Source organism: Enoplosus armatus, chromosome 21 (assembly GCF_043641665.1).
Source record: "Enoplosus armatus isolate fEnoArm2 chromosome 21, fEnoArm2.hap1, whole genome shotgun sequence".
In the NCBI taxonomy this organism is placed as follows: Eukaryota; Metazoa; Chordata; class Actinopteri; order Centrarchiformes; family Enoplosidae; genus Enoplosus; species Enoplosus armatus.
Window position 1 is genome coordinate 10,269,807 of NC_092200.1, and position 16,571 is coordinate 10,286,377.

A 16,571-nucleotide genomic window follows, 5' to 3' on the forward strand; every position below is an offset into this window, starting at 1 on the left:
ATGACCTATTAGCCACACAGTGTTATTCTGTGAGATAAGAACATGCGTTTTCTTTTCTGTTGGAGAAATCAATCAAGTTTACTGTCAATGTTTACTATATTCATTTGTAGTTCCTGGCTGTGTGAGACTGGTTCATGTACCTTGCAGGTCCTGGCGCGTGGTGAAGCTCTCATGCGTGGGAAGCATGGGTCTTTCCTTCATGGGCACCCTGCGAGCCACACAGATCAGGCAGGACTGGAAGTCTAAAAGAGAGCGAACAGAGGGAACGTATGGAGGAATGAAAAGATCAGGTAGAGGATGTAACAAAGAGGACAGGCCAGATACAGAAGGGATGAAGGGGGATGGGAGAGGAGAGAGGGGTGGATGGGGGCGTGAATGATAGAGACAGAGGGAGGGAAAGAAAATGAAAAGCATGTTATTCCCAGGCAGCATAATTAATACAGTTATTAATGAGCATGGGGATCAGGGCTGCGCTCCTTTCATGAGGAGGAGCAGCTATCGCTGGCAAGGGAAATGATGAAGTGTGACCTTTGAAAGTGTGTGTGTGTGTGTACGTGTGTGAGTGAGTGCATGCCTGTGTGTGTGTGTGTGTGTGTGTGTGTGTTCATGTGCGTCTGTCTCCGGCTGGTCTCACCTACAGTGCCATCTCACACCGATGACACCTCCCCTGGCCCAACATTAAAGATTGCCATCGCTCAATCATGACAGTTGCCTCCAACACACACATAGATGACACCGCCAAGTCCACAACTAGGGTGACCCCAAAAAGTCTGCCATCTAACTTTCCTGTGCCAGTAATACCCACAATCCCACACATGTTTCTGGCAAAGTAATGCATGCCAGGGCTGACACACACGCAAGCATTCCTCATTTTGACTTGTAAACAGGGCCTCTTGGGTGGTCCGGCCCTTAGATCTGTGAATCTCTCTAGATTCTCTTGGTTTCTCTCTCTCTCTCCTTCCTTCCTCTGTCTATGGCTGGACAAATTCCTGCAACTGTAACCACTGATCTTGCCTCGCCACTCACACTCACACACACACGCTCACACACACACGCTCACACACCTCTGGCCTGGGTCCTAGTCAGTGTATTTGCCAAAGTATGGCTGGCAAGCAGCTGGTGCACAAAGGAAGCCAGAGAGGGGAAAAGACAGGTTGAGACTAGATTTGGAGTGAAACATTTGCATTTAATTAACCACCGAGTTATAGTTGGGTAGTGAGAAATTATAGCCACTCATTAAAGCAAACTGAGCAAATAGGAGTTAGATAGTTAAGATGTAGAATATTGCATTTTGAGAGCATTACGTATCAATGCTTTACAATGTGCTGATATTTTTTGGATACTGGGCAGTCACTTGTGATGGAAATTTACTCAAACTACAGGATCTCAAGTTCCTGTCTAAAGCCATGAAAACCACTGGAAAAGCCCAGTGACCTCTCAGTGACTGAACACTGTAAGGAGAGCAGAGACAACATACAATTTAAATCATTTCCCAGGAAAAGGCGAGCAGATGTTTATACTAGTGGCTACCACAAACGCAGCTTCTCTCTTTTCCTGCTCACATATGCTCCAAAACACGTTCAAAGTGTTGACATGCTGTTGTGTTTGAGAATGGTTTGAAAGTTATCAAAAGACTGGTTTGTTGGTGCAATACACATGATTAACACAGCTACATCTTCTCCATGGAGTCATAAGTCCAGGTTTGTGAGGATGTACATGAATTATAGAGAGGCTTTAATGACAGCTGCCCAGAAGCTCGTCTCCCTTGTGTCACTTAACTTTTCATGGATGGAAGTTGAGTGGCACCAGCACTGCACTTCATCAGTTGCTTATACCGCTTTTACATATAATACAACTAAATATATCTAAATCCCAATGATCTATTCATAATAAATCTAAATGAAAATGGCTGCAACTTGAATTAATATTCAAAACCATTTTCCATGTTCTGATGTTTTTTAGACCCAAGCAAGCTTCTTAACTCTTTTGTCCTAATCAAGGTTTCTGAGCTACAACATGAGCAATGAGCTCCTAATCAGACTCTAAAGTTCCTAACTTCTCATTTTACTATTCTATTCTTAAACGTCCTAATCGCAAAGGTATTTATAATTGCTCTAGATTTAATCCTAAACATTAAAGATCATGACTGGTACTATACATATCACAAGAATGAGGCAATTCAGAGAGTTTCAACAGATCCCAAAACAAATCTCGTTCAAGGTTGTTTCATAGGGTGACTACTTTCAGTGTCTTTTCCCACACTATCTCCCCCTCTCCTTCCATACCGTCTCCTTCCTCCTTGATGGACTTGGGCTCTGAAACAGCGAAACACTGCATGGTCTCGTATTTCTGCTGCTGAGTCTCATGCTCGTGCGGCTCGTCCTGGCTCTCGCTGTGAGGGTTGACCAGCATTCGGCAGTTGAATGTGTGGCTGTTCCTCCTCGGACCCTCGCTGGACCACGGGACGCCATTCACTACAGGAGAGCAAGAAGGAGGCAAGGGAGATTTACAATGTGGCTTCCTGGGGATTTTATTCGAGGATTTTTACTGCGGCCAAAATGGAACAACAAAACAGGGAGATCGGGAGCTGCAATGAGCGAGCCAAGAGAGGCTACCACACTGCAAGTGAAAGACATAATGAGAGCAAGACAGAGAGAATGAAGGCGGAAAAAAGTGTAAAAAGGAGAGAGCAGTTGCTGGGTAGAGACCAGTCATAATGAGCAGTTGGCACCCTGAGCCCTGTGCCATCTATCCACAGCCATGCATCACAGCCAGGCCTCCATATGCATGTCCTCTAAAACATCATTGCCAATCTTTCTTCTCTCCAACACAGGCGCGAGCAAACACGCATGTACACACATGTGCAAGCAGACACGCACAAACACATACAAAAAGAGAAAAAAAGACACACACACAACTCATTTAACTCTAGCAAACTCGCATCACACTCCATCTGGTTTGTGATCTCATTCAGTGCATTGATAATCTCCCAGTATCTGGGACACAGCCCACTGATCGTTTCCAGGGTACTCCGCTCGGTGCTGCTCCCCCACCCAGATGGCGGGGGCACTAAGACCTCAATCCGGAGCACCAGGAGAGAGGAGGAGAGGCCGGGGAGAAGGGACTTAGAAAGAGCTCCTGAAGGGGCGCACTGACATACATTACAATCACCTCTTGCGCAGAGGATATGGAGAGGTAGCATGCGGAGGAGGAATGGAGGTAGGTATGGAAGAAGAGAAAGGACATGGGGAAAAGAAGAGGACAAAACCGGAGGAGAGAAAGAAAAAGGCAAATGTCTGTCTTACGGAAATAAATGGCCTGTTTTCATGAGATGAGCAATGCTAGGATAAAGACAATGCTTTTCAGGGGTGGGTTAGGAAATGGGAAAGCGAGAACATGAAAATGGGAACTTGGTGAGAACAACACACAAAGTGAAGAGAAGGGGAAGGAAGGGCATGAGATGAGAATATAGGAAGGGAGCGATGCTGCTGACAGGGGAGAGATGCCGAAAAAGGAAGTTAATTAGTTGAAAAGGGAGGGAGGAAGAAGAGAGGAGCGAGAATGTCTGGGCTGAGCATCAGCAAAAGAGAGAATGAAGAACCTATAGGGTTTATGCACGGTGCCAACCCTGTATATAAAGCTTACACAACACTTTGTATTAGCCAGCTTTCCCACATCCTCTCCGTAGCAGTTTAACCGTAAACGTTTTAGTGCTTTAATTAAACTGACATCACTATCAAACAGCCACCTACAACACACCTGTCTGAATAGGGAGAAGAAGCCAGGGTGTAAACGAGAGCCTGCTAAGTTATGAGCAGAGGTGGGAGTGATGCAACATGGAGGACATACATGCGGAGTTAGGAAAACAGAGCGAGACGTGGAAAACAAGTGAGACAGAAACTGACAGGTAGAAAAAGCAAAGAGCAAAACAAATCCCTGAAAAGAAAATATGCTCGATGCTAACCAAGGGATTTGGGCAGCAGGTTCTTGATGAACTCAGCGTGATCCCCGACGTGCAGCACGCTGTAGACACTGGTGTTCATCAGCTCCTCCTGGTTGTAGCGCAGGTACTGGGTCACATTCTCAGACACGAACACGATGTTCCCCTCCATGTTCACCACAAAGAAGAAGCCATCCAGGGCCTGGGGAGGCGAAGGAGAGAAAAGTTCAGAAGAGAAAAGTTTGTTTACTGATTTCTTTTTCCATGGACACAGAACAAACCTCTAACTGTGAAATGGAAGAAAATGTAAGAGAGAAAAAATATGACTGACCACTTGTATTTCCTAATAATACTGGCTGATAACTATCTGCTAATAACACTGCAGCTGAGTAGGTTATTAAAAGCCTAGTCCTGATGTGCTTTTCCCCACTCATAACTCAAAAGCTAAATTTGGTTCATGAACAGGATTTCCAGGGCTTTTGTAAATAGCCAAAATTCCAGATATAGATGCAGAGGTGGGTAGAACTACTGCAGACTTCCATTGTATGTGTATCTTTGGTTGTCTGAGGTCAAAAGAAGCAAATGTAGGACAAAACTAATCAAGGAACTGGTTTCCTTAGTGTTAGCTTGTTATCTTTAGTGATGTGCCACTTGTGCCTGAGTTGCGGTTATTGTGTATCAGCTAGCATGCACATACAGTACTGAAATTTTGGCACATGTGTTATCAAGTTGTGTAATATGCAGCACATCTAGATTGTGTTTAAAAAGAGGTGATTACTACACTGTGTTCTCGGTACATTATTAACTCCTGCAGATGCTCAACATCACTGTGCCTGATAGAAAGCAGGATAAAAGCATGTGCCTGCAGAGATTGGAGGAAGTGGAGGAGGAGGAGCACTTAATTGAAAGAATACAGCCCCAGGATGGCCATTACACACAAGATGGTGTCAATTAGGCCATCAAATCACCCAGAGCCCTTAAAAAAAAAAGAGGAAATTCTGGTGGTTGTAAAGCTGTAAAATCTAGTGTCAAGATAAGAGACAAGAAACTCCTGACAAAGTGTCTGCTCTTCACCTCTGCTTAAATAATCATTACCTACACACCACACACAGTTTACATTACATGCATTAAAGCATAAACGGTCTTTGAACCAAATGTCTTTATTTATTTTCATGATATAATGCATATTGACTGTCCCATAGTCTGCCACTGATACAGCACCCTGTGCACACCTATAATCAACTGCCTGTCTCTGTAACTACACATAACATACCTGCGATCAACCAGCGGGCTAAGTTTTGGGGTGTAGCAAACTCATACATCCCAGGACAGGTTACACATGATCACATTGGGAAAGACGTTTTCCCTCGCCTGCATTAACACAGCACAAGCTGAAAATAGATTTAAGGAGATCTCATCTATCACTGCATGAAGTGGAGCGGTTCCAAAATGCAACATGGTTGTGTAAGTCCACCCTGTGTGAAGAAAGGCCATGTACTGGACAAGTAGGGCAAACAGAAACAGAGCAAACACTCTTTAGTGCCAACTCCTTCTTCCAGACAATCTTGCATAATGCTGTTAGCCAATACCTTAATTTACAATGCCCTGATTACATATACACTGCAGAAGCTGATACAAATAAATATACTCTAAATAAATGTGCTCTATAGTCATGTTCCATTTTGCACTGAGCCCATTGTCTTGATCTATGACTCTATATTGCTTAACCTCCTACCAATGTACAGTATGCAGTGAATTGTTATAGTGTAGGGAATAGGGTCTGGTCATCCCCTCTCTCCCCTCGGGGTATTACTGTCATTTATGATATGATGCTGGTGCTTTGCAAACAGGGTCTCTCTTCACATACATTCTTACTACACCTGCTGCATTATAGCATGACAAAGCATTACTGTCTTCTAAAAGCAATTCAAACAGGTTTCTAGTAGGGCTCTGTGTTGAACGTAAATACTTTTTTGGTACAGACAGATGTGTCTGTAGTAGTCTCTAAATCTGGCATTGAGTTAAATTTTAGACTGTATTTTTTCAAGGCAAAGTTCCTATAAAGCAACTTGTGACGACACAATGTTGAACATTTGAGAAGTTTGGCTTCTTTTATTAAATAAACAAAAGGATTGTAGAGAAACATGTTTACATTTCTCAAAGTAAGATATCAAAATAAGTATTGTTTTTGCATCAGTACTGAAACTCAGGTATCATTTGTATCACAGTTTCACTAGTACATTTCTAAACATGCTCTCTAGTGTCTAAATGATTCTCTGACGATGATGTCATACCACACAACAGCAACTATACAGAGCAGTCTACCAGGAATGCAAACTATATTCCACAACAGTCTGGTGACAGAACAAGACTTGCTCCCAGAAGGTTAAAACAGCAGCACACTAATGTTTTTTCACTGTCTTCTCTGTGTCCCTCTGCGCACATGAGAGTGGGCAGCAGAGAGCCTTGGAGGAGGGTCATGGGGCGCGTGGGTGCATTTCCTGCCGACAGCCATTCTCCTCAGAGCATCCTGTAATGAGCCCGGGCTGGCGGACGGGGGACATGGCCAGAGCAGCGCGGGTGTGAATGGCCGATCGCTGCGTTTTGGGGCTGCTGACAGATGGGAAAGCATGCAGGCTGCACCGGGCTATATTTAGCTGCGAGTTTGTATGTCGATTCAGTGACGCTGGACCAGGAGAGCTATAAATATTCCATGACAGGACAGATCTAGAGGCGAACGAAGAAAAGATGGGGAGGGAGAGAGAAAAGAGAACTGAACAAGTAAGAGCGAGAAAGGGAGGGAGGAAGTGAGTGAGAGGACAGGCTCAATGGACTGATTCATTCGCCAGGCTGTTGCTTTCTTTCCCATTATACGTAAGCACTTCAGTGGCCCTCCACAGTACAACGAGGCCATTGCTCCGCTCTGTGATTTACACCCAATCCAGGGCAGATACAAGATGCTGGCAGCTTTTACTCCACACAGCTACACTCACACACAACCACTACTGGGGATAGCACTCTTCATTATATATCAATCGTGATTTAAATGGAAGAGTATATCCTATGTGAGTGTTAGTATGAGTGTTCAGTGTGGGGTGCTTCCGTTGGAGTATACAGTGTGTGGTATTTCGATATGACACTATGAATAAGCAAGACAAGGCCCTCTACCCACCTCCAGCATCATTGGTCCCAAGGCATCTTTATCAATCACACTTTGGCCTGTTGATGAGACATCAGCCTTCTGTACCTCCTCCTCATTTGCTGCTGCAGCTTTTTCTGTGAACAGGAAAGTCAGTGACAAAAGTTTTAGAGGCAAAATGTCTTGTGGGGAACAAAACTGCATCACAAAACATGACACCAAAACAAGCAAGTCAAAGAGAAAACAATTTTGCTTTCCCCCTGAAACTGACCCACATACTTTATGGAGGTCACTTGTTGACAAGGCTTTTAACGAGTATCTTTCCAGCTACAAAGCAAACACATTTTGTGCCTTTGTCAAAAACATGTTGCCATGGCTCAAACCCAAGCACTGAGCAGCGGGCAGAGTGAAAGGTTGTTGTAAATGAGTGTGTCAGAGCACGCAGCTGCCACACTGGTGGTAGCCCCTGGATGGATTGCATTGTCATGTGCAAAAAAAAAGGGCTATTATGGAAACATTGACAGTGTGTAAACAACTCATGGTCCCAATAGAGCAGCAAGTTCTTACTATGTTGTCAACTGGCAAAGGCAGACCATAGAAATGTCAAAAACCATAAACCTCTCTTAATTTAATTAATATATATTTTGAAAACATAACTATTTCTGACTTAGAGTGTATTATGTATTCATCAGTTTAGTAAACACAATTAAAAGTATAAACTAGACTATTAAAAATAGATTTTTGATTTGAAAATAAATAAACAGCTTCCAGTGATAAATCAAGCCACACTACATTTCTCAAAACTCTGGTTGAATCTTTAACCTACTCTGATGTTTTGTCACAGAGATATATGATAGTGATTTTAGAGGGTCATAAACGGAGCAATCGTTTGAGAGTTGAGTCTTCATTTTGAACTGTTCCTACAGAACCACTTTGTGGAAAGCTCTTCAGCATTGATACTCTTTAACCAGGGGATGCCTCCCTGGTTGTATGGGCTGCCTTTCTCAAATAACTTCGCTGGCAGTGTCTCCTTGCGAGCTCATACTCCTATTGGATTTCCAAGTATGGACAGAGAGTATGGCTTGTTGCACATGTACTTATGGTCTATAATATTACCAAACTGGACCTCTGCAAAACACAATTACACTAATTTAACTAGCTACACACTGATGTTTCAAAATGATAAAAATAGTACCTTTGATTCCACTGCCTAATAAAGTGCCACAAACCTTTTAATGTAATGATTATGTGATTGATTTGCTTAGAGGTATAAATCAGAGTATCCTGTAAGCTCCTGTACCTGCACTATGGTACTGTGCATTTGTCCATGCGAGTGATTGGGTTAATAACCATGCAGAGCAGCCTTATGTTCAGAGCGTAGGCTGCCCTACTTTTGGAGATGATGATGAGAGGCGGAATATGAGTGGGCTGTTGGGGGGACACATTTAACTGTCACACCATGCCAAGAAGAGGGCTGACCATATGGTGAGAGAATGTTGTGGTGAAAAGCAAACAAAATCATGTCGCCCTTTTTTTTTTTCTTTTTTGGGGTGTAGATGTGTGAAAGCGGACACAAATGCAGCCCCCCCCCCCGTTCTGTGGGCTCGTGCAACACCACGCAGACCCACATTCATCTCTTTCAGCATTAATGATGTGTGCATCAGCAGGACCTCTCCAGGCCCAGCGGGGCCCAGTATACCAGCACAGCTGCCCTGGGTACAGACCCATCACTCAATGTCAGTGCAGCCCTCACTGGCTCTCCATCCGTGCTGTGCCACAGATAGAGGGAGGAACTGATTATTTATAAGGGTAATAACTACATAATTTGTGACTGGCAAGACATTAGCTATATACTCTATTCTTCCCTCTCTTATTCAAAAATTCACATGTAGTGAATTTTGATATTTTTCACATATGTATAATGAATAAAAATTACTGGGAAGAGCGGGTGTGAATGGCTATGATCTGCTATAGCTGTTAGTGTATGTCTCAGCCTCTAGCCAATGAAATCGGGTCGTTGCTGTGTTGGCAAAGAGCAGTTAAGAGTGTAAAGCAAGCTGTAAAACTCTTGGCAATGCCCTATATATATAATTTTATAGGCCCTATAAAAGATATCATAACTCAACATATTGTCTATTAAGATGCAACAAGCTGGAAACAGAAAAAAAGACAAACCTATGCAAAGCACACAACTCCACCCTGATTTCAATTAGCAAAATGTATGCAGACAGCATGACAGGAACAAACAGGGATGAATTAACAGCTTTCGGTAGGAGGCCACTTTTTCAAAGGCCATCTTCGCTGCATTGCACTTCTTTGCAGGGCTGTGACACCAACTGGTCTATAGAAAGAGAAATCGAGCACTACAAACAATCCTATAGAGCCTCAGAACATAACACTAAACAGGTCGGAAGATGAGATGCAATGAAAAGGACAAATGGTGGTGGTAAAATGGTGAAACATCTACTTTGAGCATAAAGAGATCTATATGAGTACACCAAGAAAAATGAAGGGCTGCTGAAAATGCTGCCCCTCTGAACTGTGCACAACGAGGTGCAGCAGCTCTCTATAAGCTATAAAAAGGTGTCTCTTGTTGGCCATTGAGGTCTGAAAAGCAAGGACTGTTTAGCCCTTCCCTCAGTGGTTGCTGTACAAACACAATTATGCCTTCGGAGGCAGGCAGGGGATGGCACTCTAGCCTAGCGTAAAAAAAAGGAGAGTGAGGAAAGGAAGGGTTGGAGGGAGGGAGGAAGTATGGACTAAGACAGTAGAGTGGGAGAGGGCAGACAGACGGTAGCCAGTTTGTGTGTGATTTTTGCATCACATTGCTCACCATTACATAACGCTGGGCTCTGTGAGTCACATAAAACAAGATGACATCATCAGCCTGTCTGATTCATGTGTACCTCGAGTGGGCCACTCTTTGTCTACCAGCCACTCAGCTGCTTTTCTTGTGTGCAAGGTCCAAGCTTATTCACAATTTAGTATTTGCCTTAATATTTACCTCAGGAATGTTACAACTTTTCTAAGCTATGTTTGGACCTGTAAGAAAGAAAAAAATCCAACATGAAAAAAAAAGACAGACCTCAACTAATTGCTAAAGACTACTAAAAAGGAGAAGCTGGCAAGTACAACTGAGCCGGCTGATCCATTTGCCTGATGTTCTGGCTCAGCATGGAAGTGGGAAAGATCGGCAGCCAACAAAAAAAAAAAACTGCTCTGGTTCATCCACATTATATGATGAAGTGATGGAGCGAACAGCAAATCAACTGTGCTGCCCTTTAATAACAACATTATTTACTGAGTATGGAACAGATCCTAAACTACAATATTTATGCAATAAAATCTGATGCATCTGCCAACATAGTACCACCTGTGGCCCTTGTGGTTATATTGGAGCCTTAAAACAACAACAACATCCTAAACATATTCATAAACAGCTACAAATCAACAAGCATTAAACTCATTTCAGGTATTCACTAAAGCTTGGTATATAACTAGTCTGCATGTGGTAAAACTGAAGGGAAAGACTGTGGATGAACAGACATTGTGAATTAAATGTTTAAGAAAAAGCAGCCAGCTGAAAAGTAACTCAGTATTCTTTTCACTGCTGTACTTTGGGACCTATCACCATGTCTGTTTCTTCAAGAGACAAAGTGTCAGAAAAAACATTATAGGTTGTACCTTGCTCCTTTATTTGTCTGATTTGTTTCACAGTTTCCTTCAGGATTGCACATTTGTCAGGCTTGACATTGAAGTTGTCGATGTCGTTGAAGTTGGCGAAGATCAGCTCAGCAAGCTCTTCGATGTATTTGTTCTCGTGCTCGCGGTTACGCTTCTCGTTGCTCCGCTTTGGACTACAGAGACAAAGAAAACACTGGGGTGAGAAAATGCAACGAAGGTGGCGGTAACAGCAGGAGGGATAAAAAAGTATGGAAAAGATGTTCAAGTGTGGGTAAATGTTATGTATGGCAAGAGCAATTCTACCACAATAACAGAATAAATGGGTAGTTACAAAGAACCTGAAGCAGGGCAGAAAAAAAAAGATCCATCTACAAAACTACACCAGAGTGTGAGTGTTCACACACACATCTCTTGACATGACTGAAGAGCCCTCTCATTTTCATAGCTACCAAATGACAGTGCTGACATCTACTGCAAACCTTGGCATGGAGGAGAGTCAGAAGGGGGATAAGGTCAATTATTCTCCATATGGGTGGAAATATATCTCCAGGCCTCTTCATAGTGCCAACATGGAGCACTGCATCAATAAAGGAAACCTTCATTCTTGAGTGCTTAGATGAATTATGCAGATTTATTGTACAGACTTCAACAGAGCTCCGGGGTTAGCTGCCACAATAGCATACAGCCATTCTTGTAGCTACTGGGATGCTACTGTACGTACAGTATTTAAAGATATACGTAGCTGGAGCTTGATTTGACTTTAACCACTTTCAAAATTCTGACATCATCTTTGTTTTACAGTCTTACAATGGATAAGAGGTGGTGCAGGAGGGTTTGGAAACAGTGGGCAGAGCTGCTGACCACACACTTATGATGGAGAGGTTTACTCTGGACCTGACCTTTGTTGCATGAAAATGTCCCCTACACTTTTCAAGTGTATACAATTAAATCAAGTAGAAATGTCTCCATGTGGGAGATATTTTTGGGGTAATCTGCATTTTCCAGAGGTACAAGGTCTTACCTGGGTCCTAGAAGTTCGGCAGAACATTCTTTGCGTTTCCGTGACTCTGCCCTGGCAGGGTCAGATGAGTTTTCACCAACTCCACTCATCCTCAATGCATATCAGCGTCTGGAAAATGAACACATGGAGACAAAAAACGCACGTAAATGTATGATGAACGTATGAAAGCGCACATTTAGATCGACTACAGACTCCTACAGGAGAATTATGTGGAAATGACTTACATAGTAGTTGTGTGAGCATGCCAGCATGTGCATCTGCATACCACACACACACACACACACACACACACACACACACACACACACACACACACACACACTCTGGGGGCACAGGTTGATCCACTCCAGGAGAAATGAGTGAAAATGGAGCGGAGGAAGAGATTCAATCATTTCTCTCTGATGGTGCAGCTCTCCCCAGAGAGACTGAAATGAGAACACGGCGCTTTGCCCACAGCACCAGACTGCGCGCTCAACCATGTACTAAGAAAAACCCATTCGTTACACGATACCGAGCAAAGCCAGCTCACAGCAAGAGCCGAGTGGGTTTATAATCACAACATGTGTCCGTGTTTACCGAGTCCCTCTGAGACTGCTTTACCTGCAGTGGTTTGTAAGTGTCACTCAAAAAATCCAATGTAAGAATGATACCTTGTCCTACAGAGCAGGAGATCTTCGTAAGTAAGAATTCATGTTGTGACTGTTTTGTGCTATCCAAAGTGACAAGCTGGCTGAGGGCTGTTTCTGTTACCAGTACCCCACACACTGCTATCTTGGGTTTCTCTGCAATGTAAGATGAAATGCCATTAAGTTATGGCAGGAATTTATGTTGTGTTCTCTCTAACGACTTGAGAGCCTTTGGAGACAAGTTTGTCCCTCTGCAGATGTTGTGCCCCCGTACCGACATATCTCTTATTCTGCGAGTCAGCACAGGCTGAACTTCATGCCATTAAAAGAAAGACTATCAATTATTGATCAAAGTAATGTCTTATTAATTACCACCATCATCTGCACCATAATTTGATGGTGGCTAATGGACTTGGATTTCAATATAGGACGATATCTGCTGGATAGAAGATGTGAACACTTGTCGTCTTCCAAAGCAAATGGTGACATTTAAAAATATAAGTAAGAAAAACTTATTTCTTCTTGGTTCAAGCAAGATGGGCGATCTGCAGCCCTTTGATTTGAGAGGGTTATGGAGAGAGGGGAAGAGAAAGAAAGTTTTTCCCCAGCACAGTGCTGTGTTGTGATACACTCTTAACCACCCTAACCATGGAAACGGCAGTGACACACACCGCTCACTGCTCAGCCATTACATAAGGCATAACAGAGTACAGCACAGCACAATGTAGAGCAGAGAGGAATAGCATAGCTTAGCAGAAGCAGGCTAAACTAAAAAAGGGAGCTAGTGACCATGCAAACTTGAGTCTGGCTCCCTCCTGGCCTGGAGTGACCTACTTTAAGCTAATGGTAGGGTCTGTGCTCAAATGGATGAAGTCAAAGCAGTGGTGATTGGCCAGAGAGGCAGAGGAGACTCTGAAGGGTAAAACACATTTCTACCATTCTGTTGACAAGTGACTTGAATACTACTGGCCTGTACAGTGTATAGACAGGTAATGAACACAAACGTCACGGTGCATGTGTCCTTGCATTAAGCTCTTATGAATGCCATTGGGGTGTCTTTATGCTGTGGCACTGTGCTGTCCACTGAAATTACAACAGTCTCTATAGCAGAGGTTATGTGCTTTTATTAATGACAACAGAAACAGGCCATTAAACTCTCATAGCTAAGTGGCACTCTCTGCTCCTATTGGTTGTGCCTGGGCTTTCCAGCACAAGTTACCATGGGGATTCTAGACCTGATTGGTTGCGCTTGTCCCGCCGGGCCGGATATGATTGGTTGCCTCGGTCTCCTTGACATGGCAGTAATGATGGGTCAGTGTGCGTTGAGACAAATAAGAGAAACTGGGAGTACCAGGCACGTCTCAATGACACCAGCACAGACAGCCAGACAGCCCGGGCAGCAGGCTGGCAGGCCGGGTTTTGTTGCTGGGGGGTCCGATCTTCACATGGGCAGACTAGCTAGGCATTTCTAATCCTAGAGAAAGCCCAGTATCTCTGGGCAGCTACAAACAGCTGGGCAGTGGTGTTAGCACTTACTGTACAGAGCTATGTCACTGAGTTCATCAACATCAGCCACTAGGGGAGAGTTGCTCTTTCTTGCCAAGGCTCTCACAGTAAGTCTGGAAAGTGAGTGGTAGCATGTTGCTTCGGTGTTTTTGTGTTTAGAACATAAACTCTCATCTCTTTCCACATTTAACACATTTATTTTTTTCTCGTTTTACTCTCAAAAAAATAACATCCTTTGCTGTTCACATTAAATATAACAATGTAAAGGAATATGTCCTGCAGATCTGATGGAATGGAAGGCTTTGGTTGTCGAACACACAACCATTTTGTTAGCAATGAAAAAAAAACACCTGTACAACACATTATACTATGTAGCTGTATGTTACACACTCAACCACAACAACACACACCGAGTCATCAGAGACGTCAAGGCAGTGATGTTCAGGATGATGATAATGGACGATGACACAGGCAATCACGTTTATGGCTCTGAATACAGGTAGAGTGCTGAGCTTAGTTCTTGATGATGCCTACCAATCTCCCTTCAGTATGACACATGCATGTAGCCTAAATGATTCACCCACACTTCAATCACTTGAAAAAGAAAATCACAACAACCAATTTCACCTCGTTTAACTGAGCAATTTAAAAAGGAAAACCAATAGCAACAAAGCCATGTCTGACACAACTAAGAGGCCGTGAAGACAAATGGACAAGACAGCACAATCATGGGTTCACTGCTGTGTACACCACAGCTCTTTAACCCGCCTAAGAATGAATGAAAAGGAACTTGTTTTCAAACAAGGAGGGAGATTCTCAACTGATTTTCAACATTTATATAAATTAATATTCTTAAACTGTGGTTGAAAAATGTTTGTTATAGTTAAAAAAGGAAGAACATTTATAGTCTAGTGTCCTACTTCATTTTATTTACTGCAAACTACACAGTAATGCAAAGGAAGGAGTGTTGAGAGGAAAAAATCATCAACAAACCAAAAAGCATTTAAAAGAGACTAAATTACATTACGTTGTTGCATCAACTGAAGACTAAGCTAGCATTAGCTTTAGCTAGCATACAGACTATGAAATTAACTTTGGAATATGTTAAAAGCTGTGGTAACATGATTGATAAGGTTGAACATAGATCCATGCATGTATAAGAGACTGGCATCCATTGGTACACCTGTGCTGTGTGCAGATATCATTGACTCAGAGCAATGTAGGGTAAAAGGGGGTTGGGCAAGTAACCTCATTATGTACAGGACTGATTGGCATGTTCTGGAAGGCATCTACCAAATTTGCAGTTCATCAAGCTGTCACCTCATTTAGTTCATTAGTATTGTAAGTTGAGACATATGCTCCATCAGTTGCTGCAAGCTACCTTATGTTAGTTATAAACAGTGTGAAATCATTGTTGGGCTAAATGGGGGTTGTCAAGATCCCCATTGGCAAGATGAATGAAAGCAATGCAGCTTTTAAATAACTATTAAAAAGGATATATATAATATAATATCAAAGGAGGACAAGAGATAATACAATACAGCTGACAAACATGAGCCAAGAAAAACATCCTTTTGTTAAAGGAGGGATGCATTTTTCACTTGAACTATGACAAAGCACTGGCAGGATGACGATCATTGGGAAAGTACAAACCGAATCTGACTGGAAATGATGGTGGGGTCACGAGGTTTATTGGAGCACATAGCCTTCCATGCAGTTGTTTTGCTACTTTAAAGTTGTGATGAGCTTAGGTTTCCACTTACATAAGTGTAGTAAACACCTACCTAGCCAGACCCCTCCCCTCTGCCCATCTCTCTCACATAAACACACACACATATAAAAGACAGCAAAACATAATTGTATATTTGTGTGCTGACGGATCAGCTCAGCCAGTGTGAACTCAACACTTCATTACAGGTCGTCATCTTCATCGTGGCCTATCTGTGTGACTGACTCACAAGGCTAAATGAAGGGTTAGGTTATTAAACCACTGTAACAACCACAACACTGCCTCAGCAACACAACATTGATGATTTTCCAATATCTGAACCTGTTTATCAGACCAATGCACCACAAATGAGATTGTAATACCAGGACACCATAATATACAGCATACAATATGCTAAGAGATATGCAAAACATGAAATATTTACTTTTAACTCTACATAACACAGTAACAAACACCTCAGTCGACCAAAAGAAAAAACAACAACAACAAAAAGAATACTCACAGATAAAGACACAAGTTAAAGTTTGAAAAATCAATTGACTTTGAAAGCACTAGGTGCACTTGAGGGAGGTGATCATAGGTGTGTGTCATTGCTTATGTCTTAGGTGTCAGAAGAGTAGACTCTCCAGGACTGAGCTGGAGCCAACCAGTCTGGCGAGGGAGGAATGCAGAGACAACAAGGGGCTGCTGCCACCCCGAGTGCAACATTTCCTCCTGTCAAACTCAGCTGGTACAACCTGTACATGACATGCTGTATCAAACTGCAATAAACACCTCAAAAGGGCAACATATTAAACTTTTAACTGCATCTGTGAGGCTGTAAGGCTGTCCGACTGACATGATATAAAACGTTTCAACTAACAGGAAACATACTGTCAAGCACATTTACTTTTCAACTTTTGAGTTTGACTAAACAGTGATGCCAA

General features: G+C 42.8%; 1 protein-coding gene across 1 annotated transcript in view; it reads right to left on the minus strand.

Moving 5' to 3' along the window:
* Nucleotides 1-16,571, minus strand: part of ncoa2 (nuclear receptor coactivator 2) — a 51,729-nt gene that overhangs the window by 17,245 nt on the left and 17,913 nt on the right. The window contains exons 3-8 of the mRNA XM_070927807.1: nucleotides 11,785-11,892; nucleotides 10,764-10,936; nucleotides 7,113-7,216; nucleotides 3,965-4,142; nucleotides 2,286-2,474; nucleotides 141-242 (exon numbers count right to left, since the gene is read on the minus strand). Coding sequence (XP_070783908.1) covers nucleotides 141-242; nucleotides 2,286-2,474; nucleotides 3,965-4,142; nucleotides 7,113-7,216; nucleotides 10,764-10,936; nucleotides 11,785-11,873 — 835 coding nt within the window. The 5' untranslated portion in view covers nucleotides 11,874-11,892. The remainder of the gene's footprint in view (nucleotides 1-140; nucleotides 243-2,285; nucleotides 2,475-3,964; nucleotides 4,143-7,112; nucleotides 7,217-10,763; nucleotides 10,937-11,784; nucleotides 11,893-16,571) is intronic.